We start from the raw sequence: 25,033 nt of genomic DNA, 5'->3' as shown, positions 1-25,033 counted from the left end.
TTAAGCCTTGGCTAGAGAGTAGAGTCTTAGATACAGGTAGATGAATTGCATGTTCTCCCTTCCAAAGATGGCAGCAGTTTATAGTATTATTTCTGATTAACTAGCTCACTAGCATTGCATCTTCAGTTCAGTATTCCCTTGACAGGTAAGATGCTAAAAGGATTGCTCTGCATGTTTCTAAAGACTAATGTAATCAACCAAGATGATAATACACTGATGGAAAAAAAAAATCTTAATTTGCTACTGAGTTATGACAATATAAAGTTAAAATGTTTTTCTTTGCTCAAGTCATTTAAATTAATAATGTGTGCCATTAAGTGAAATCTCACAGAGGACTTTTTCTTCTTTGCCATTAAGTATGCTGGCTACAGAGAAAATGAAATATTCTGTGAGGCTTGAGCAATCATCTATCTCTCAGCTACAGTGTGCCTGCTGCCAGATGTTCAGGTGCTGGTGCTGCTGCTTTGACATGTATATCTCTTCCAGGCAAAAAAACAATATATACATCAGTCCAGGTGCAAGGTGGCTTTGCCAGCAACCCTGCCTCCTCCTAGCTGTGACACTCATCCACTCCCCGTCAGAATGTGTACGTTAGAAGGGGATTGTAATTAACCCCTGGAAAGCATAGTTTTCACTAAAGTGATGTGCGCAGTAATGATATTGTTAGCTTCCTTAATTTCCAGTTTCACCATCAATTATGCCATGTGTTTCATCCAGTTGGTGCTACCCTCCCAGTGTTAATTATAACCTACAAGACTGTTACAGTTAATTTTATGGCAAGCATATTGTCTCTTCAAGGCTCCACAGCAGCTCATAAATTATCTTGAAGGTAAAATGTAACTTGGGGAACTAGTTATGAAAATTCCATCCATCTCGCTTAGGAGGTGCAGCTGCTACTGTCAGCTGCCTCGCTGCTGCATTGTGAAGGAATTACGGTGGGTCAGGTTTAAGAGGCTAGGCCCAGGCTGTCACTGAGGAGAAAGGCTGTCCTGGCCCTGTCAGACAAGTACCTTCTGCCAATCCCTTGTGGTTTCACTTTGCAGGCAGTAAAAGGCAGGCAGTGCAGGTGGATAGTCCCCAAGCTGTCTCTATTCATTACTTTACAGAAACTTGTTTTAGGTAGGCAGGTACGGAGACCTTTTCACTGTTGTCATAATGTTAGGCATCATCTGCAAAGTGCAAGATAGATAACTCTATAAATAACTCGCTGTTCTGTTGGGCTGGGGGAGTGGAGAAAAGATGATTAGCACCATAGACACACATGAAATAGCTCGCTGGTTTGTAAAATGACTTGGTTTAATTGTAGCAATAGCTTGGTTTGGAAGAGCACATCTGTTCGGTTTTATTTCGCATACACAATATGAGTAGGTGCAATTTCACTGCTAAGTAATTTGTGTTGGAGTTTCACATTAAATAGCATGGGTTTATATTGGAATTATTTATGATATCTCTGTGTGTGTGTCCTATTTTTTTGCTGAAGGAATTCCAATCACTTGTTTTCTTTAAAAAGGGGGGGGGGGGGAGAAAAATAAAGCAACCCACTACTCAGAACAATGAGATCAGCATTCAGTGCTATTTATACTTTTGCAGTAAACTTGTATTATTACTATAATGCCTTATTCTGCTCTTTACAGTAAAAATACAAGACTACAATAAAAATATAATGCCTTATTCTGCTGTCTCTTCCTTTAGTATTTTGTACTTCAATAGTTTGAAATGCCATCAAGCTTTGGGTGTTCCTTTAAGAATGAAAGTGCAAATCAAATTTCCTGAGAGGCTCCCCCTGCCCCCCCCCCCCCCCCCCGACTGTTTTACCTTTCGAAAGGACTTCTGTGTTTACAGTGTTGTTTCCTAACCTCATTTACAGCTGGGAGGGCATACGAGAAGGAACACTGAAAGCTGATACTTAACGCATTTCCATAGGCAACCGCTGTGCAGATGTGAATGTACAGACCCATTGTGAATGAGTAAATGTTGTGAATTCAATTGAGGAGAAAATGAACAAACACAATAATGAAAACCAGCAAGGATAATGCTTCTAAATATATATTGTTCATTTGTTTTGACAGTCTTCATTCAGTTTAATTATTTTTGATCATTCATTCTACAGGGAAGTAAAATTTTTCAAAAAAAATGCTGACTTTGTAAATTGGACCTTTTATATGTTTACAAAGGGGGGGGAAGGCTGATTAGAGAGTGCAAATTAGTACATTTCTAATGTACGCGCGTCATTGCTTTTCCCTTGGAATTTACAGTAAATGTGCCTTGTGATATCTTTTAGAGGTCCATTCTTTTCCCAGAGTCAACAGTGCCCATTTCGGTGTATTCAGAGAAGAAACTCTGAAGTTTCAACTGCCCAGAATCCTGTATTTCTATTGGCTTAGTTTATTCAGAGGGAAGCTGTGCATTAGACACAGCCTTGGGCTAAAAACAGGATTGCCTCAAGAGTAGATCCAGAGGCATTGCTTCTCAGAAGTAAGAGTTCCTTCTTGGCTTCATCCTTTCCTTGTCTTTCACAGAAGAGATAAGGGAAAAACTGTAACTGTTCCTAGCGTATACCATTTAATGCGGGGTTGCTTCGCCTGGTCATATATATGTCATTATCTCCTACACCCTACGATGTCAATTACTATACAAAGATTATCCATCAGTATTGCCAGAGCAATTCCTCCATTCTCACTAAATTTTTGATGGATTTGTGTAGGTACAGAAGGTTGGGGATAGGGAAGAAGTCTGAGAATTTTAGATAGTCATTAGGTTCCAAAAAACATTTGGAAAAAAAGGGAGGCTTTGTGGCTTTAGTGTCTTATTTATGACACACAGAATTTAGACATTTTTTGTTGTAAAAGAAGTGATTTAAAAGAACAAACTCAAATGAAATGTGTTTGCCAATTAAGTGCACTATTAGCCAGATGAATTTCTAAGAATAAAAATAATTTTGTAGCTCTAATATATATGTAAATATCAAAGGGATTTAGATCAGTGATAGTTTGTGCAGATCAGTGTTGAAGCTTGGTGCTTCAAAATGTATAAAGAAAAGAAATCATAATTTTTAATATTGTTGTAATAGGAAGAGTTATTTCTCAAATTTTCTGCTTGTAATAGTTAATTAAAAGTTCCAGTAACATGGGAAGACCTCTGTGCATGTTGAATCTTGTGAAATCAGTGGAGCACTGCATGCAGTTGACCATTTGCTCATTCAGTTCACCCATGAAAACAAGTTATCAATACTACTTATCTCTCTTATTGTACTCTAATACAATACGTTTTGATGTGAAATTATTTCTTTTATTTCACAATATTCCCATACCATGCTCTTTTGTTACTCTAGATGGCAAATCACTGTTCTTCACTGCCATTTTAGGGCCTTCTGATCTATTTGCTGTCAATGTGTAAGAAAGACAGACATTTTATCATTTGCCTTGGGTGAGAAGTTTAAAACTTTCTGAGTAGGATTCCTAGACTACCAAAATACTATGCAAATTTAATTGCATAATTAAAGTTATATGATATAAGAAGCGAAAGCTTGATATGTATTCGGTTCCTGGCTCAACAGAAGCATTAAACAAGGCAATTTCAAGAAATTATATAGCCTTTTTAAAGGAATATAGCTTGCGACAAAGTAAATAGAATCACTTACCTGTTTAAATTTTCACGTGTTCGAAGCAAGCTACTTTAAGTATATGTCTGACTTCTAGCATGAATTCAGGTCCTCTTGTGATTAGTCTTTCAGTTTAACTATGCACACAGAAGTACTTTTGTTGAAAAGACATCTGCTTGGTTTCATAGATTTGGACTATATTTAGGGATTTCCCTCTCCATGATGTCCTTCTGTAAAAGGAAATCCTCTTGGGCTCTCTTCAGAGTGTTTTAAAACAAACCAACCAAACAAACAAACAAAACCAAAAAAATCCCCCAAAACAAAATGAAAAAAAAAAAACCCAAAAAACAAACAAAACCAAAACTTGAACTTTATAAAGTATCTACATTTATGAAATATGTAACTTTTCTTTTTTCTCACTAGAACCTATAAGCATAAGTGTTAGGATGCTAACATAGTTGCTGAGCTTGAAAAGTGCTGACTGACCTTTTCTGCGCACTCTTAATTGCTAACTGATACGGAAAATACTTATCCTTCAACTTCTACTAATTTTGATTTTTGTGCTACAAAGAAACTGTAAGAAAACAACATACTGTCAAATATCAGAATAAAAAAGGCTTCATTTTTATGTTTAAGTATACAGCTTTTTAAAATGTATCTATTATTTCGAGGTGCAATTGATGATGACTACAGAAAAATAATTTTGTTTGCCTGCTCATTTTTTTGCTCAGTCTGACCTTTCTTTAAGCATATTATTTTTCTGTGTCACACACACACACAAAAAAAAAAAACCCAACCTACAAGATTTATTGGCGTTTGTATGGAAAAAATGAAAGGATTTTCATGTTTTGTAAGAAACTTAATACACTCTCACAGATGGCCCAGCTCAGGTGTGATTTTAATTATGAGATAAAACAAAGCCCAACACAGTAGGAAGTAGTCTTAATAAACGGCCTGAAGCTTTTGTCTTCATGTGTCAAAAAGCCTTTTTATTGCGTGATGAAAAATTTTTTTTTGCCTAGTTGTTTCTAAAAATGCCTGAAAAAAATACAAGGGCTTCCAAAGTTCAAGTGAATTATTTTGGTCAAGTAAAAAATAAGACTTTTTTCCCATTTCTTTTTTTTTCCAAATAAGTTTAGATTTCTGCTGGCAAATGATAGAAAAAATGCATTAATAATAATTAAACCTGCAAGGACACAAATGCTTTATTTACAAATAAAACCATTTTCTAATTAGGTGTTGTCCTTGTTTGTTGGTGTATCACATTGCTTAGTAGTAACAAAAACTGAGAATTTGTTAAGCCTGGCTTAAACTGCACCATCAGAAACTAATAATAATTTAAACCCTGCTATGGTATTCAGCCGTCATTGTTAAAACACAAATAGTATGATCCTGTTGTTAAATATTACTAATATATTATAATAATGTTGTACTGTCTTTCCCTTAGTGGGGAATTATGAGGACCTCATGTTAGGACCTCAGTGTCCTGACATAGTTAATTATCCATAGATAATGGTTTTCAGCAGTAGCTGTTCTGAACATCACAACCTCACTGTTAAGGGCTTAATAAATACTTGCAGACTCAGGTGCAGAGCACCTATGTACTTCTCTACAGAAACAAACAGCTGTGGTTTCTTTCCTGGGCTATACATCACATACAACGTCTCATTTATTGTGGCAAACCTAATGGTGCAAATGGCAAGCTTTATGTCCTATGTTATACTGTGGTAATATGTTTGTTGCAGATATACTAACTTACCTTTCATGAGTCATCTGTCTTTTCTAGTATAAAAATATCTTAGAAAGCTGAAACTTCTGGCGTTCATTAGTGAATGCTGTGTATACTGATAAAATTACTTAAAACTTCATTTTAGAGTGTATAACCACTATCACCACCAATGCTGGAAGGTGGAAAACGAAACCCAGATGGTTCACAATTGAATTCTGTATCCGCGAGGTTACTTTTAGGGGACAGTTATTTGTAATAATTATTTCAATTATAGGACAGTGAAGAGCTATAATATAATGAGCTTTTATAAGTAATACAGGGTAGGATTTTTTTTTTTTTTCTGTGTGGTTGAATACATCTCACTTTCATACCCGTAAACTTCAGGTAGCTGTGCATCACCTTAAATTGTGGCTTGGAATATCGGGTGATTCTTATATAACATCCCGTCTTTAATTGCTGTTGAATAACGGAGTGAAAGGAGGAAACACTAGGTTTATGTACATGGAACTGAGCCACATTCAGAGTGAGGCATTCTAGCAGTGGTATAACGTTAATGGTCTTTGATGATTAGTAGTCAGTAAACCTCTCTGTCTAACCAGAGAAGGATAACAATTTCATATACTTAAGGACAGAGCTCCTAATCGGAGCTCAGACTTGTGATGCTTGAAGGAAGTGAACAGTGGTAGGGACTTTGCAATAGTGTTATTAACAGTTTTATCTCAAGTCCGTTAATATTTCATATTTTCCTCACAGCATTAGCTTTTAAGTACCTGTGTTTATGTGTCTCAGCTTTCACTTATTACAGAGCTGCTAAGAAAGGTTTGATAACCTTCTATATAAAAGCATGTAAAGACATATAATGTGCTTTATGTATGTATTTATAAACACATACACACATATATGCTCGTGGCTTCTGGAACCTGACTGACAGCTTTTGTAGGCTTAGGACTGTCAGCTGCAGAAACATGATGGAAAACCTCCAGCAATTAATAGTGTTTTTTTGATTAATAAGTTTGTAAACTAGGAATATTTTGTGTAACGGTACTGTGTTTTCAGTATAGAAACCTCTGGTTTTTTTCTCATGGAAAAAATATGTATGCTAATGGTATTTAAAAATGTTGGGAGATGTGGCCTCTCCTCTGCACTGGCTCTTGTAATCTTGTTCAAACTTTTGAATGCATTTAGTTTTAGATATGGAGCTGCATTGTACACTGATGTAGTTGCTTATATTTGTTTTTTCTGAATATTTATGTATCCCTAAATATTGGCGGGGGGGGGGGGGGGGCGGAATTCCATCTTAATTGGGAAAAAAAAAGTTACATCATTATTACATCACAGTGTAATAATGCATAAATAGTATGTGTTATTTTAGAAAATAGACTGTATCTCCTTATCTATTTGTATTATTTTTTAAAACAAAAATTGTGATTTCTAACTACTCTGTTGAATGAAATAGCTATAGAAAATATTTTGATTGGCTGACATGACACTATAGTAGTAATACTTGAAATGTTACTCAGCAAATTGTTTTAGTATTCAGTCAAAAAAAAAAAAAGTTAACTTCTTCATATTTTCCCCATAGATTTCATGCTTTTAACAAACGCCTCAAGGGGAAGTATTCCCCCACCCACCCACCCCAAAATTTTCCATTCTCTGCTTCCCCCCTCACCCTGCCATCCATGCATCGTTGGTCCTAATCCTTTTCCATTTTTTTATTTTAAGGATTATATTGTATTAATTCATCTCTCTTCATATTCATCATGTATTATGAGAAGGTATAATAGAAATAGTAATCTATAATAAATGAATAATGGTGTATTTTAAGCTGTTGGTCATGTGCTGATTGTGGGAGGAAGAATGGTGTATGGTCCATGTTCTGTAGAATTTATAGTCCAGTTTCGGCAGGAAAATGATCCATGTTGGTCTCATTCTGTGTGCATCATCCACTGTGATTCTCGGCTTATGTAATGCCAAGTGTTCTATCAATACTTGTCATTTCTAAGATTTCTAGGAAATCAGTTATTGATGAGTAAGGGTAGCAATCATAGTTGCCTTGATGGGTGGGTGCTTTGACTTGCATGGATTGCCGGGAAGCGTGCATCCTCAGCACTGATTGGCCTGGTCTCTGAGACACTTCTAACTGGATTCTGGTTGTCAAACGCACAAATTTTATTATACTCACCATCCAGCAAACTGTGTAGTGACTGTAGGAAGCTTTGTATATCAGTGTTAATGTTACTGCGAGCATTATGTTTCAACTGAAGTTACAGTTATGATGTTGCTTATTCACATACCAGTTATGGCTTTGGTACAAACCTTGAGGAAGGAGTTTTCATTCTGATGTGCATTCTATGTGCAATAGATTATGTCTTTCTACTTGTTAATCCAATTCTGCTGATTGACTCAAAGTGAAACAAAAGCCGGCAATACCAGTCTGTTTTACTCCCACAGATGCTGTATTCTCCTTCCGCGCTGGTTGTGAGTAGTGCTGATGGCTAACATGTTGCTAACATGGCCTGGCTATCTGGTCAAGAAGTCATTAATGTCAGATAAAAAACCAAAGTAAACAAAGGGTGCTGTTTTTAAGTGGTGATAGACTATCCTAAGTCTTATGTCTCCCCATCAAACAGAAGACACAATGGCAGAGCTTGCTTCCCTTAATTTTTGATGGTACAAACCTAAAATTACTTGAAAAACACACGCATGACTCTGGGATTAAAATTCAGCATTAAATTAATTTAACTGCAGTTATATACCTTTTTAATTGAGTGCACTTTAAAATTCTGCTGGTAACTATTCTGTTGGTAACCTACGCTCCCTTTGAGTCATTAACAAAATGTAACTGATCCTGATCTGTTGGTTTGGTTGGTTGTTTTTTTTTTGCGGGGGCGGGGGAGGTAGAGTTAATCTTCAATATAATCAAGGCAAGAAGCTTTTGGCTCATGAAAGTAAACGTTTTCGATCCTTTGTTGTCAGATCCCACAATTTTCTCTACAGCAGACTTAGATGAAACAGAAAACTGATATACTGAGCCACTGGAATTGCAGTCTTGTAATTTAGAAATATCCATTTTATCCCTTATAATTTCTTCACTAAGATTCTTCAGTCTGAATCTGATATAGGTAGGAGCCAAGACAAACAGTAACCATTTATAGTCGTTCAGACCAGTTTGGATTTCACGAGAATGTAAAGCCAAAGAGTTCTTGGCTTTGTTTCATGTGTCTTAACAAGGATAGAAAGTGCATTTAAATTGTAGTACTCAGCATAGCTGCATGTTTCTGTAACATCTGCAAGCTTTTATTTGCAACATTATAAAGATGTGAAAATACTTATGCAGTAAACTCTCTTAATTTACCAGCTGAAGAGCTTGAGGGACGGTCCTTTAACTTTCTAGAGATAGTGTATACAAAAAGCTATCTCCAGTCCTTCAGCAGCAGCTAGAATGCAATGATACCAGCGATGTCATACATGTGCTTTTATAAAGGAAAGGGCAGGTGCGCCTCTGTTCTGTGTGTGCATTGCCCTCAGAGTGCTGACATGTATTAAGAGTTTTGATCCTTCAAAACGCTTCTGAATGCACAGCTAACTTGCTGTGGTTTTAAAGAGCAAGTGCTGTAGCAGTAGTATTTGCAGGACTGAGCCATAAAATTGCTTTCATAATTTATTTGTGTCCTCATTCTAGAGATACTTGCCAGATAGCTAGAATAGCTTACAGTGAGTGTTCCAGTTGTGTAGCACAAACACATGGAAAATATATTTATTTTGTTCCAGGAGTCTTAGTCATAGAAATATAAAATCTGTCAAAATAGGCTCTTCCCCTCATTTTAGTATGTTATTTCCCTACCACCCAACATGCATGTGCATGCATACCTGGTTTCCTGGTATGTATACTGAATTGATACGTAATGAGTCCTTCTAGTAAGCAGAGTTTGCCAGAATATCATTCAGAGTTTGTCTTGTCTTGCCCTGTCCTCCTGCATTATAAATAACTTGAGATGCAGAGCAATGATTTAATTGCTCTGTACCTCCAGAAAGGTCTTTTTAGTATAGCTTAAGCTATTTATTCTACCTTATATAATACTTCGAAATTCCTGGATGAAATTGCTCTGTAATATATATAACAATGAAAAAGAGAGAAGCTTCATGGCTGCATAATCCACACTGCAAAAGCAAAAACATTGTAGTACTGAGTTCTTTACAGTTGAAAGTTGTGAAAGAGTTTTTGATGTTGTCGTTATCTGTTGCTGAATACCTTTGAAATAGATATATGTAACCTACAGAAAAATGCCATGACAAACTGTGTGTAGAGAATGTGTCCCCCAACAGAGTGTATATATGAGGATGGGACCCTTCTTGTGTATAATTAGTTTTGAATCAAAATAGATGATACAACAATCAGTAACATCTAGTTTAAATGCATGTCACAAAAATACACATTGCATATTTTTCTCTCTGTCAAAGGCTGTAGTACTTATTTCTTTGTGCAGTGGATTATTATCTAGTTTTCTCTCGTCTGCTTCTCATAAAGAAAATGTTTGCTAGGAATTTCGACTTCCAATCACTGAATGGAGTTCAAAAACCAAAATACTACTGACTTTCAGTACTTTAAAAACCCACAGCAGTCCTTTATCCATATAAATGACATAGGGGATGGAAGCATTTGCCTCAGTAGAAAGCTTAAAACCACATAATTTTTTGAGAAGGCCATTAATACCAGTTGTTAAAGCAGCCAGCCTAAAATGCACATTTCTAGAGTCAGGATGAAGATGACATTTGAATTTGTAGTCCATCAAAACCTGAAGTTTTCACAATGTCACTGCGTAATGACTCTTAGCTTTTCAGAATGTTCATTGGCATGCTTGCTCCACTCTGATATTTAAAGGTAATAATGCCTATGAAATTATATTTTGAGTTAGAATTTAGTTCTTTGTTCTCTGTTTAAGGTTACCTCTGAGGAAAGCAGCTAATCAATAAATAAGTAGTTTAATGGACTAGAGCAAATAAGCTCATTCTGGATTCTGCAACTAAACTTGGAAATGGTTTCACAAAAATCTCTCCAAATGCAAAAAAAACAAAAACAAAACAAAACAAAAACCAAGAGAGTTTTGAAAGAATATAGATTTTTGTCTTGTGTTGTCTTGTTTGCTTAGAGCACTCTAATTCCTATATAGAAGTAATCAAATGGGTTATAAACTAAAGAATGAATAAAGAACCTTTTAGTTACTGTGCACGTTTCACTCGGGATAGATAACCTTAAGATGACCTTTCCACATCTGGGGTCAAGTGCTAGCAAAAGTTGTCTTATTCTTAGACTTCATCTGGGCTGGCATTTCTGACAGACGTGTAAACAGATGCAAGCATTGTTGCTAATGACAGGTGATTATAAGTGGCATGGGTGCCAAGGTAATTAAACCATGCCTTGACAGGAACATTTGGTGAAATGGTATTTCAGCATTAGAAAAATTGTTGCAACACATTTTTCCCTACTAGGCTATAGACCTGAATATCATTCATTTTGATTCTTTGGCCATAGTACTCCAAAATCTGCTCACTGCTTTAGTATGAGAAGTGTTCAGTGTAGGGCAATGGGCAAGAATAGCTAGTTGAATAGAGCCAGGTACATATGAGTAGGGTTTTGGAGCTCTGAATTGAAGCATCTGCTTCTAAGAAGGCTTTTAGCATATAAATACGGTATAAAAATCCAGCATGGAAGGGATTGGAGATGTATTAGCTTACTTTACGACAAGATAGCGGTTACTGTGCCAAATTTATTAACGGCTGAATTATTGTGCTGTATTTTGTCATATATTTCTTATTGGACATCTTAACTGCTTTTACTGCTGCAAATTGTAGTTTCTAAATCTATTTAAGATTTTTTTGTGTGTGTGAATGTACTCACAATGAAATACAGATTATTCTCAAAGTGAAGATAATTGTTGCTTTAGAAATAATGTACTTAATATTAGAACTTTCGTGAACTTCAAGCAATATATCTCAGATCTTCATGGAGCAATTTCGTAATTTAATATGACTTTGCTGTTCAAGTTTCTTTTGCTGATAGTGAATAATGCTAAAGTTCTGTATTGATCTTGGAATTCCTAGCAACTCCTTATTTAAAATTAATCACTCACATATTGCATGAGAGCTGTGGAAAAATTTGGTTTAATCCTATAAATTAATCAAATTTGTTTTCCTAAAATGTGAGGTATCTAGTTTAAGGATATTTTTCCATTACTCTGTATGAAATTCATTACAATCCTAGGGTGGAAGCTAACTGTTCACACTATTGATGTTCCTTTGGTATTTGCCTCAGCCTTGAAGCTATGACCGTTTAATATAATAATCTCAGTTAAAATTCTGGACTTCCACCAAATTTGGGAGAACAACTTAATCCTGTTTATTTTTCATTCACGGCACTCAGCATGGAAAGAAATTATTTCTCTCCACTGGTTGGTCTGGACATCACTAAAGCAGTACAAGAAACTGCTACAAATGGTAGACTGTAGCTAATACAGCCTTAATATTTGGACTGGGTACCTAGCAAAGGGTCTTGGGAATCTAGTAACTCTTTTAGTTTAAAGCTGGTTCTTAGAAATGAAGTTTTAAATATGGTGAAATCAGTTTTCAGTTACTTGAAGAGATTCAGTTAAATGACTTGTTAGATAGCTTGCTTCCACATTCATATGAGAAGAAGCTAAAATTAAGTTAAAGCCATTAAGATCACAATGAAATTTTCACTGTCTTTTGTTGCTTTCCCTCCCACCCCCATCTCCCAGTCCAAGTCTCTCAACTTTCCATGCACTGTTTCTTCTAATGAATGTGCTACTAGAATGTTAACGTGCAGTTAATACATTTGTAGAATTTTAAGTCCCTGGACTGAGACAGATTCTGGCAAAAATGTGTATGGTCCAAGGAAGCTGGCTTGAATATACCTGATGAAGTCAAGTGTGGTGGTGGTGGTAAGCGATGGGTCTGTCAAACACAGCAGAGGTGACCCTAACAAAGTGTAGTAATGCCTCTATGGAAAAAATAAATTAGGGGATCACTTGTAAGGATTATAAAGCTGAAAAGTGGGAGGATAACTTTGGCATTTTTGCATTTAGAATTTCTACGTACAGGAGCATTTCAGAGGTTTTAAAAAGCTAAGGTGTGTCCCCTTGTCTTCAGCATATCAGAGGGTATGCAAATTATGCTGCCTGTTACTGTTTGCAGCTTATAAGTAAAGAGACTATAGAAGAAAGAAAAGGACTTGGATGTCCTAAAGTTAAGGGAGGTGTAATATTTGTAAAGCCTATCAGAAATAAAATCAGTATCATATTTAGGTCTAGTATTAAGTGTGTGTGTTTATACGTATAGTACAGTAGATTACTTTTTCTAAGGGTTTTAATGTTATGTACAAGTAACCTTGGAGCTGCCAGTTTGTTTTATATCTGATGTTGCCTGCTAGTCCCTGAAGCAGATAAACTATGGATTTTTTTTTTTTTGATCTTCCATTTGCTAGACTTTCGTTATATTGTGGTTACAGTCACAATGTCAGCACATAAAATGTTAAACATCACTGGTCTGAAAGAAGCTTCCATTGTCTTCTACTTCTGGTGCCTGGGGATTCTTTCTAGTCTTGCAGTGGTGGTTCTGTCAGTGTAATATGTCATGAAGCATTTCTCGGTAATGACAGACATTGAATATGAGTGACAGGAACTCTGACCGAGTGAAATGGGTTCAATTACCAGAGATGTAGGGTTACCTGAGATAAAACCAAATGGTCCAATTGTGCTCGGTTTTGACCCTTTGACTCCCAACTGCCCAGCAGCAAAGACAAATGGCTGATTAACCATCCCCTAACCCTCCTTTTCTGTGATAAACTTGTTTGGATTTCCTTGTCTGAATAAAAATCTACGTGTGGCATGTTTCTAAAAGGAAATATGATAGGAAAACAATGGGTACTGGTGCTAGTCATTTTCTTCTCTTACCGACACAAAACAGAAAGCTGTCATTCTATCTTGGAATGTATCTAGGACATAGTGTCCAGAAATCAATACAAGATAAATGATTGCTCTCTTAACCTCACCTTTCTTCTGCTGCAGTGGGTATGTTGCTCCTGTTCACCTGTAGCCAACCTGACGCCAGAATAAATGAGAGAACCTGCCATGAAAAGTATCTTCTTGGGGGTTTTTTTTGTGTTGGAGGGTTTTTGTTGGTTGGGGGGGCAGGCATTGCTAGTCAGTATTGAGTGCTGTTTTACACTTGTTCTAGTCCAGTGCCTACAGCTCCCAGATAGAGTTATAGCAAGCTCCCTAATTAAACTGTCGCTGTCTGCCCTCACTTGACTGCCTTTACAAAGTCATTTAACTAACAGACATTCCTGACTATTAAAGCTAGGAGCAGCATGTCTCCAGTACTGGAGATAAAATGAATGAAATTTGTTAATCTCCACTGACACTTGATCCTAGATGTTGAACTAATGCTGTTGCACCTGAACTTTTTCTTTATTGTAATTACTTCTCATGTTATTATTTCATATAATAAATTGGAGGGGAATTTCAACAGGTATTAAATTATTCAAGTTGATTTATGGATGCTGAGTGAATATGACATTCATCTTGTGCATTCTTCAAAAGCACATTTCAGTGGATGTTCAGAGCTGGATTCAAGGATTATGCTAATAGAATACTATAGTACGAGGATGCATTTCCTTCATCTGAAAGGAATGCCATTTTTAAGTCTATACCCTTCAGTAATGAAGATAAATTTTGCCCTTGTGATTTTATCCACTCTTAAACAAATACTTTGAATGAAAATTTAATAGATTTTCAAGTAGCACATCAAAAGAATTGCATGCCATTGGTAAAATTAAGAGGGCTCAAATTAGAGAGTAGAATTCAGTTCTGTTTGAAGGAACAAATATTTTAAAAAAAAGATTTGTAGTTTATTTTCCATCTGTTGTATTTGTTCTGTGTTCTTTTTCTGTGATTCATAGATTCATAGAGTTTAATGCCAGAACGGACTGTTAGATCATCTAGTCTGAACTCCTGTCTGTCATAAGACATTACACTTCATTTGGCTGTCCCTGTATGGCGTCCAGTGATTTGTCTTTGGGTTTAAATGCATCTTTCGGAATGGTGTCCATTGGTCTGAGGACAATGGGAAATTGAGAATCTAGCACTTCTCTGGAATTTAATTCAATTATTAATCAGCCTCACAATTTAAAAGTTCTATTTTCTATTTGAATGCTTGGCTTCAGCAATCTTTCAGTCTCTAGTCCTTACTATAATTTTCTCTGCTAGACAGGAAAAAACCCAATAGTGTACAGTACTTTACTGTCTACAGATCTGTAAACAGCAGTCATTTCACTTGTCTCTCTTGATTCTGAATAACTTGGCAGTCCGAGATCTAGAAGGGTATTTACCTCACATAGTAAGGTTGCATGCAGAGCTGCTGTCTTGGGTTCAAGAAGCTGTATACACTAAATGTGAGGTTAGCTCAAGGCTCTGCACCACCTGCTGTTCCATACTTTTAGGCCTGTACTTCCAGTATTGTGAAGTTTCTATGGGATGTGTTTATCAGCTAAAAGTGAACAGCAAGCCAAAAAAAAAAAAAAAAAAAAGACTCTTCCTGGTCTTTAGGAACTCTCAGATACCTAGTTATACTATTCATTTTAAAAGCTTATACTTAACAGATGATGATTTATAATGCTTTTGATTCCTATTGAACTTCTACAAGTTCATCACTATCTTCATCGCTAGGTTGCGCTCCTTATTTCCAGGTCTGAGAAAGGTATGTTTTGAACATTTCTGACTTTTCTGTATAGTGTGCTAATAAGGATATAAATACTAGGAGGCCCAATTGACCCCAGAAGCTATATTTCAGCATAATTTTTCTTGCAGGGTTGGAAGGAAGATGTTTTCTTAAAACACCTAAACACACTCTCTCTTCCACCCTAGAGACACTTTCTTTAACTTCTTCTGCTAAAGGCAAGTAATAATGCCACTAGAGCCTGACACTACAATTTGTTGAGCTAAATCAATGGATGAGATTTCTGAACTCAGGACATTTGGGTGATGGTATAACTTGTTAATCACAGCTGGTTAAAGATCATTTATTTTTCTGTGAAAAGGGTTTTTAAAAAAAGTTCAAGCTGCGTTTCTTTCCAGATAGCTCAGTGGTAGAAGTATTATTACTTTGTTTCTAAGTGATACCTGAAAGCTATAGTATAAACTTCCTCATATAAAAGAGTATTTTTAAGCATGCTTTTAATGGCTTCTTGCATCTGCTGGATGAAACAGTAGTGTGATTAATTTTTAATCTTGGAGGTAGTGGATAACTGTGAATTACCTGATTCACATCTTTTCTGTATGGCTGGTAGAGTATCTGATGCAGTCTATTTTGCTTTATAAAATTGTTCATTGTTTTTCTGATCATGAATAGTATTCCTACCACATATAAATAGAGTTCTAGAGGACTTCTGCTGATTTCCTAGGTGTTATCTGCCCTCTGTTTTTAGGGTTTGTCCTTTACAGCTAACAGCAGCCAATAAAAATACCACCTGTTTTCTTTTTGAATTAGGATTTTGGTCATATAGGATTGGATTTCTTGAAATGGATGGGTCATGACCCATTTTAATTCTGTTCGTGACAGAAAAAGCTTGGATATGGCTCTTTTTTTCTGTTATATTTTTGCAAGAGAGATTAATACTGAACTTCAGAGTGACTTAGCAAAAAGCTATGTGCCTGTCTACACAATAGGCAGAAGAAGAGACCTACATCTCCAGGAGGGTCTCATAATCTTTCACCTTGTCATAATAGTTTCTTAATTCCTCACATCTTTTAATGCCTATGACTTTGCATCCCCAGTGCAACTTATGTGTCCTCATTGTGCCCACCAAAGCAGCAGTCTTCCAGTTGGGAAGTGGAGGCTTGCAGTGGGGCTGCAAAAGTAAAGTGCAGTAAATTTAGTGGAGTGTATTCAGAAGTTCATAATGTTTATTATTCAAAGAAATAACCTATCAGTTTGTTTTGTCTAGTTGGTGCAAAATCTCTCTTATGTTGTGTAGAATTTACTCTGTTTTAAGCAGACATTGTAGCTAGATCTTTAGGGCTATTCACAGAAATAGAATATTCTACAAATTAGTGTTTGCAGCACCAAGGTATTGAACAGCAGTGGCAACAGTCAGAGACATACGAAGGAGAAAAATACATGCATCCTTATTTACAAATCTAAAGAAAATATGTATCTGTATAACTAATGATCCAAACTTCTAGACAGTAAGCAGTCTTTTCTAAAAATAAGAAATATTTAACTAGCATTTGAGTATGAAAGAAAGTAGACGGTTATCTGCCAGTCATAAATTTACATTTATTTCCTTAATGTTATTTCTATGTTGTGATAATATTCCTACCACATCCTTCCTCTGCCTTCCCTTTCCTATTTTGGCCCTTTACTCATATCACTATAATCTATCATTATAATATGCAAGAATAAGTTCTTCGAAAACTAGTTCTTTGGTTCATATACATGCATTTTTACCCTCAAATTCCACAACATTCAACATGCTTGACAAAATGCATATCGATGCATAGTGGTCTCCAGTCTCATGTTGTTCTTACCATTGCAGCTATCCATAAAAATGCCTTCCACAGCTGCTGGGATGAAACTTTGCAGTAAACCAGCCATTGCATCCCACTTGGAGCACTGTTTCCACACAACACCCTGGAACCTGGCAGGCCAACGTTAACAGCACGAGTGTTGGTCGATGGATAATGCACAGTTCCATGCTTTGGTAGCACCTTATTCTAAGGCAAACGTTTTCACCAGCTCAGGTCACAAATCATGCTCTATGCCATGAAAAGTTTGGAAAAAAAACCCTGATATTTTGGTATTCAGAATATTTAAGATGATTATGTGGGTTGAAATTTTTTACTCTGTTATGTAAAGAGCAGCAGGTATGGAGATAAAAGTATGTAGCACCATGTTTTGGAAAAAAAAAAAAAAGTGGATGTTTCCAATAGCATATTCTCAGGACATAAATACAGGCCAGCAAAATCATCCTTCGGTTGCTTACGTGTCAATTATACTTTTGGAAGGGTAGTTTGCGTATTGTGTATTCACTATTTTGGTTTTTGGTTTTTTTTAATTTTTTACCTGTTCATCTTCACTTTAATATTTGCAACAACTCTTGTATTAAGTTCAGTGTTCTAAGGTAGTTGGAATCTATTTCACAAGTATAAAAATATGTATAGGGCAGGTTTTTCTCTCACCTTGTAGGGGTCTGTATTTAAAACCAAACCAACCAACCAAAACAAACAAAAAAACCCTCCACCCTCTGTTATTTCTTAAACTACACTAAAAAAAATCATGCCACAAGATCTGCAAAAAAAAGCACTGCTTAATGCAAGTGTCAGGAACACAGGGGATTTACTGCATTACTGTAAAAGGTACAGTGTATAGTCCCTTGTGTGGCTGTCTAAGTCTACTAGTATTTGTATGTGTCTCAGGAGAAAGTGGTGGAACTGTGGAATGAAATTTTTTTATAGATATTTATTGCACTGAAAAACTGAATTTTTTTGCAGTCCTTTAAATGGTCATCTATTTGCAAAGGTAGATGACCTTTTGGGTCTTTCACTTCATCTTCCTATAGACAGGCTGCTGTAGTCAGGTCCATAGGTTTGAAAACACAAAAAGAACTTGTTAATATATTTTCTAGTTCAAATAGTAAAATAGAAAAAAGAACATCTGTGATGAGAAGAAGCAAGACTGAAGTAAAAGATGATAGGGAAGTGAAAAAAATCATGAAGGAAAAATGCTTCTGTGTTTTGCGAGAGGGAGAGCAAATCAGAAAATTCCTGAAGTAAAGCAAAAGTACAGTTAACTTATGTAGGTAGGACTTGGGTAGGAATGCAAATGCTTCTGTTTGGGAGGGGAGTTCTTTCACCTGTGAATTCATACCAATAGTAACATTTCAGAATAAAATCCAAAGCTAACTTCATGTATTTCCTTAATGTAGTCATACATCTTCACCCAAGAAGCCTTGAACCCAGAATAACCATAGAATGCAATACGTGAAACTATCTGAATTTAAAATTCTCATAAAGTAAGTAAATTTCCAATGAGTCATGCTTGCTTGTAAATGTTTGCATTCAATCTTTCAGAACCATCTTCAGGACACCAACTGTGATTGCTGATGTGGCGAGGAGGCCTGTCAGTGCTTTTATTAAGGCCCAAAAGGCCTTAATCAGCAGATCCAGGAGGAGGATTGTGTACACGTATATCTATCTAAAGATTAGTCTTGCATAGTCCCTATTCTAGCAGAACAGAAACCCTAAGTTATAAAGAACATTATTTCTTCCCAGGCTGCATTAGTAGCTTGATGTCATCTGAATCACAGAGTAACCCTTCTTCCAGTTTCGGCTTTGGTCATGTTGCTGCCATAGTTTTTGCATGTGGAAAAGAGAATGCCGATACTGAGCAATAAGTATATGGAAGAATTAGTAAATGCTTGTAATATTTGCATGTAAACTTTGACAACCATTCTATGATTTTATGATTCTACAAAGCATCAGATGCTAACCTGTGTCTAAGTAGGCAAGTTGCATCCTATCTAATATGTTTCAGGGCTGAATATTAAAATGTAAGAATAACAGACTTTTTCTCTGTGCTAAAACAGGATTGTTAGCTTCTATCGAGTGCAGTCTTCTGAATTCAGCTAAATTTTTCTGCCTTTGAGGTATTGATGAAAATTGTCCTGTGTTTTAAAGAATTTTCCTTAATAGGCCTATATTAAAAGGTAGTAACTGTAATCCTTGGTTTAAATGTGATGTACTCTGACTATAGCAATTGATGTTTATAATTCATCTTTTATATAAAGTGCTGGAAAGGGAAAAAATGTCTAAGTAAGCTCTGTGCAAGTTGGTACATTTGGGTTCTGTCCTGTAAACTTATATCAATAAGGCTGACTGATCTGGAACTATTTTTAAGAGATACCTGTACCCTGTCATAGAGCATTAAGATTTCTCGTTTGTGGCATGTCCTTCTTGGTTTAAATGTTACACAGCCAGTTTTTGCAGGCTTAGTTTTGTTCCCAGTGAAGTCGGTGGCAAAAATTCTTTGACTCTTGTGGAAGTAGATGGTCCATCATGTACAAGTTTAAACATGGAGATAAGATTGAAAGAGTATTAAACTGATGGGGTAGATATCTTTTTATATAAATATCATATTATGCTAGTTCATCAAATGTGTATTTTAGAAGGAGGCAAATTTAAAAATGAAGTGTTACTCTTAGGTAAACTACCTAGCTTTATTAACGGAATAAATACCTTGGTACTTGGAGTAACCCAAAATATTTTTTTAACTATTGCAAGCTATTCTGGAAATATGTTAATTAAAATTGAGTGAATGTCAGTGCATACGTCATATTTCTAGAATCTAATGATATACTTGCATATAGTAAACTTTTGTGAAAAGTAGTATGAAGTCCGTCTTTTGGAAGCTAATTGACATCATTTCGCTATTAATATTCTTTGAATTAGCATATTTTCCTTAGCACGTTTAGTAAGAGTGAAGTTTCATTTCACAGATTCTAAAGAAGTCATGTAGTCTTAGTGAAAGGATGTGCTTTATTAGCACTTCTGTAAGGTTGAATTCATTTGAATACAACTTTTTCTATGTTGTAACTATTTTCTGTATAAACATCAGGCCTCGGGTAGGACAGGTGAGTGTTTTCCCTCACGGAGATTTTGGTCTTTGTTGGTCTGCAAGCTAAAACAGATCTCACCGTAACTTTGTTCTGTGGGTATCCACAAGCACACGTAATGCTGTTAATTTTAAAATTCTGTTGCTTTAAGTCTGCAGCTCTCGTATTTCATCTCTGTAAATAAAGCTCCTCCTGCAAGCCAGCCAGGAAAACATATGATACCATTTGCGATTGCAGAATGCGGCATGCTGTTCTTCTGTAATTATAATGGCCTGAGCAGTGAGGGGTTGGTTAGCCTTCCTTAACAATCATTAATCTATCGAGTCCTAGTTACAGTGGCCCATCTTGGAGAACAGCAGTCCTTGGCGTGAGGCACCTTGGGCTGCGAGTTTGTTTTGAGCAAGGGATAGCCTTGTTTGTTACATGCTGCTGCTCACTGGTCCCTCAGGAGTCTGGGAAGAGGTTTTTTCCTTGTCTTGATTGCTGCTTGCCCTCTCCCTCACTCTCTAGCTTGTCCCTTTATTTCTCCTTGTTGTGAAAGTTTCTTTCTGTGTGACTGGGAGTCTGTTTAGCAGACCATATTGCAAGTGAAGGTGCATCGTTTGTTGCCTGATTTTGGCAACGCTGGGCAGTCAGCTGGGATGTAATTAAGACTCTGAGAACAGGCTGTCTTCTCCACAGGAAGGGCATGTTAGATGTTGCTGGGATTTGGGGCTGTCAGTTTGGCCAAGGCTGGAAACTGAGAGCTAGGGACAGTGATCTTTTCTTTCATTTATAATCCCTTTATGTACAGTGTATGCACTTGGCAAAGTTTACATATAACCTAGTGGCTGGAGCTTACAAGCCAGTGCGGCTAAATTAGCATATGTTACATGTATATTTTAGTAATATTTTAAAGCAAGTGCAAATTTCCAAAGTGAATTATGCATGTATGACAGAAATAGGGTTGTGTTGCATTGGGTGTCAAATCCCACAACTTTTTGTCAAGACCATGGATTTTACATTAAAAAGGCAGAGAGACTAAACGAGGTAAAACAGTTTTAATTTTTAACAGTTTGGTCCAGCCCAAGGAACTGCTCTCTGACAGTTATAACTGACATTTGAATAATTGGATTAATTCAGAGGGGCAAATCCTGTATTGATGGCTGGGCTTGTTCTCTGTATTTTTTAACTTAGGCTTGGAACTGAATGGTTTAATTATTTAAAGGGCACTTCGTGCAATATAAAATACTGCTAGTTTGAAACTTTGGTTTAAGGAGGAAAAATATTTGCCTTATTTCATTCTTTACATTTAAAAGCTTAAGGAAAAAAATTGGCACACTTATTGTTTTGTGCTTTTTAAGGCAACATAAAGAAAACTGGGAGAGATGGAAATTTTCATTTGTGGCCCAAAGCACCAGAAATGGAGATGAGCATGATTTAGTTGACTAGATTCCAATCTTTTTTACAGAAGTATAAACCCTCAGTAATAATCACATTATTCTGCAATTGCAGAATATTCAATTAATGCTATTACAAGAAGTATCTCTTCCAGTTTTCTTAAACCAATGTTAAACTCTTCTTTTATTCAGACTCTTCCCCCCCCCCGCTGCCCCGCCATGAGAAATTTAATATTTACAAAAGTAAATGGTTTTACTGTGCTGAAAACCAAGGGTAGGAAGGCTAACTATTGTCAGAGACAGTTTAGAACACCGGTTTGGTTCCGGCTGTTTACCCAGCAGGACATTAATAGTATTAACACTCAAGGAGAAAGTGTTGATTCACAGCTTACGGTATTAACACCCTGTAAGTGAAGTATGAAACATGCCTGTGAAATGCCACGTGCATCTATGGATGCATGTATGATTTTAGACAAGTAGAAGTGCTTTTTTAAAGGGTTGTGAAGTCTGCTTTGGTTTTATTAGTTTATTGAAATGTTTTTATGTTGCAAAACAAGCAAATAACATCTTTCCTAAGTATTCCTACCTGCCATACTGCATTTACATATTACATCATCATAAACTCTGCTAACATAATTTCGTTTCCAAAAAGGTTTGTTTCAACAGATTCATGTATAAAGAACCAAGTGAAATTTGAAAGTGTGTGAATGAATACTAAATTTGTACGATTAGATGACAAGGAAACATATTCTTTAAGTCGATTTTGTACATTGTCATCCTAAGGAGTTTCTGGACATTCCTGAAATGTTTTATCATTTGCTTTGCAAACAAGGCAGTCCAGCTTTCCTGTATCCAGACGAGCATTCCTTTGGGAATTCTCAAAGCCTTTTAAAATTATGGGGGGTTTGGTGTTGGTTTTGTTTTGGTTTGGGCTGTTGTTTTTTTTTTTCTGGGGCAGTCTAAGGAAGTCCCAGGAGTGAAGTTGCCATCTGTCCTCTATATTAAAAGAATCTTCTATATTATATACCTGATGTTCTTGTCCCAGAGATAAATGTCGATAATTAAAAAGACAACATTGGTCCTTTATTCTGAATAAAAAGTCTTTCTCATGAACAGTTACAAAACTTATGAACAATTTTTAGGTTCTTTAAGCTCATGTTTTCTAGTCTGTGTGCCCCTTTCTTTTTTTTCATTCCAGAGTTTTGATAAGTATTGGCAAGTAAATTGAATAGTTTATTAATCTAAGCATGTGTGTGTATGATTTAAGGAAGGCTTCAGCAAGGCTGAATACAGTAGAGTCATAGATAAATAATTGTTATAGATAAGTCTGTGTTGTGGTAGAGAGGAGGGAAGGCAACAGGTTGAGAATAAGAGATTTATTTGAGCCAGACACCTATTTTGGTATTGTTTCCTCCATAAAAATTGCAAGTTAGAGACTCCACCTTCCCCCTTCAGGAAAGCAACCTACTTCATTGTATGAACTTCCTTCCCCAACACACATTTGCCCAGGAACAATTCTGCATCTTTACACTTCAGCTGTAGCTCATTAGTGTCCATAGGTGCTCCCAGTGGTCCCTCTGTTCAGTGAATATCACAGTGCATGCATGTTCTGAATACCAAGTACCTATATTCTGAATATCATATTTATGCAAGTCAAGATTAATAATTTGTAAGTAGCGTCCTTGTTTGTTGTTTTAATACTATCGGCATTCATGGTTTTAATACAATAATGTAAAGAAGAATGTGTCTGTCAATAAGAGTGGAAAAAAAGAGTGCTGAGATGTTGCTATAATAATCTGCTGTGTTGCTCTGCTTCCCCCACGGTAAGCAGCACCATGCCAGGTCAGACCAAAGATCTTTCTAGCTCAGTGTCATATAATGCTGGACAAAAGCAGATAGCAAAAGAAAAAAAAAAATGAGAATTAGGGAAGTATATAGTGATTCTTTCTCTAGGTATTGATCTAGCTCCAGTAATTTGTGGCTAACAATTTCTGATGCAAAGGTGATGATATCTTTGCATTCAATGGTCCTGCATAGGTACTTCTTTTCAGAGAATTTATGCAATCATTTTTGATTTAAGTAGACCTTTAATAGCCTCAATATTCTGTTCTGAGCAGTTGCACTATGTACTAAAGATTATGACCACACCCCACACTACCACCACCCCCCCCCAAAAAAACCCAAACCAAAACACCCAAAACAAAAATCCTATCTGCTTTTGCTCGTTTGTTTCTTTTATTAGCAAATAGTGAAAAGTAATTCCCTAGGTAAGTTTGGTGGGGTTTTTTTGGGTTGGTTTTTTTTTTGGTTGGTTGGTTGAGTTTTTTTGTTCAGATGTGATTTTATTGAGTTCCATTGCATCTCCCTTTTGTGATCACTTTTCTAGGCTGAACGGTCTTACACTATTTAATAATTCTTCATACAGAGTCCTTTCCAGATCACTCTTCTTTATGTCTTTGTTAATTGTAGGTATCTGCTTCATATAAATGAGTTCATTTTTCTTCCTAGTTTGAATGGTTTTTTACTTCTAATTTGCCCAAAAGAGCCTATATATTTTTTGTAAAGTGAAATGTAGAGATTGACATAAATATGATTAATAATTATTATTTTCATAACACAGTAGATGTCTAGCATCTGCTATTCAGATATAGAATTATATCTTCATTTAATTGTGTGTATCATTAAACATACAAGGTGGAACTGAAGTCAGATCAGGGTTTATTTACCTGCCTTGGGTAAAAGAACGAAGACATTTATGATCTCTTTGCTAGGCAGAATACTGGTGTTGAGATATCGGTGTACATGTAAAGGCACTTCACAAGTATCTGTTCTAAACTAAGGTTATATTCTGTCTGGAATACCTTGGATATAGAAAACTTATGCAGAAGTTAAATTCAGGAGCTGTGCTAGCGAGACTTCTCCTTATAAATAGGCCATTGAAGAGGTATGTAGATCTTTATATTAATATTTAGTCAGAAGGATTGTTTGCATACAGTGACTATCATTTCATTTTAGTGCCAGACTATCAGTAATCAGTAGTTTCATAATGACTCTCAAAAACTTATCTCCCGTGCAGCAGTTCTGTGTATTTCTGATCACAAGCAGTCTTTTGTTAAGATAGCAACTATTAAGTTTTAGCAACTAAAGATTTCCTTTCAGTAAATGTCTTTTTTTTTTTTAATTATGTACTAAAAATGTTATTGATTTGTAAGGCATGGAAACATATTAACATTCATTGGTGCTTCCTTATTTGCTCTGATTGCCGTATGTAGTCTGTTACTATATTTTCAGTTAATCACTTTATATTCTACATGAAGACAAAATATTTTGCATGGTCGGTCCTTAATGGCATGATAGTAGTCAAATGTATGCTGCATATAGATCCAGCTATTCAAAAGGGAAGCCACTGACAGACAGTATGTTTAAAATCCCATATCCCTGTGCGATCTGATGAAGAATGCAACGCATCACATGTGCCAGCCTACACCTTCTTTAGATAGGTAGGGCGAGAAATAAGAAAACTAACTTACTCAAATTACAGGGGAAGCTGCGTACACTGTGTAGCATAATTCAAGCTGGATGTTGGACAGGACATGGGGTTTGTAAAAAATTCCATGGGATTTTTGAAGACCCTGGGA

General features: G+C 36.1%; 1 protein-coding gene across 5 annotated transcripts in view; it reads left to right on the top strand.

Moving 5' to 3' along the window:
* Positions 1–25,033, top strand: part of FTO (FTO alpha-ketoglutarate dependent dioxygenase) — a 254,058-nt gene that overhangs the window by 124,454 nt on the left and 104,571 nt on the right. The window contains exon 9 of one of the 5 annotated variants that reach the window (XM_087739735.1): positions 16,942–16,993. The exons of the other annotated variants lie outside the window; for them this stretch is intronic. Coding sequence (XP_087595861.1) covers positions 16,942–16,951 — 10 coding nt within the window. The 3' untranslated portion in view covers positions 16,952–16,993. Of the gene's footprint in view, positions 1–16,941; positions 16,994–25,033 lie in introns of those variants that run through there. 5 annotated transcript variants of the gene reach the window in all.

Source organism: Nipponia nippon, unplaced genomic scaffold (assembly GCF_047370975.1).
Source record: "Nipponia nippon isolate SJK-2023a ecotype South Korea unplaced genomic scaffold, ASM4737097v1 scaffold_7, whole genome shotgun sequence".
In the NCBI taxonomy this organism is placed as follows: domain Eukaryota; kingdom Metazoa; phylum Chordata; class Aves; order Pelecaniformes; family Threskiornithidae; genus Nipponia; species Nipponia nippon.
Note: the sequence above shows the minus strand (reverse complement) of the source record. Positions and strands in the feature narration are given on the sequence as shown.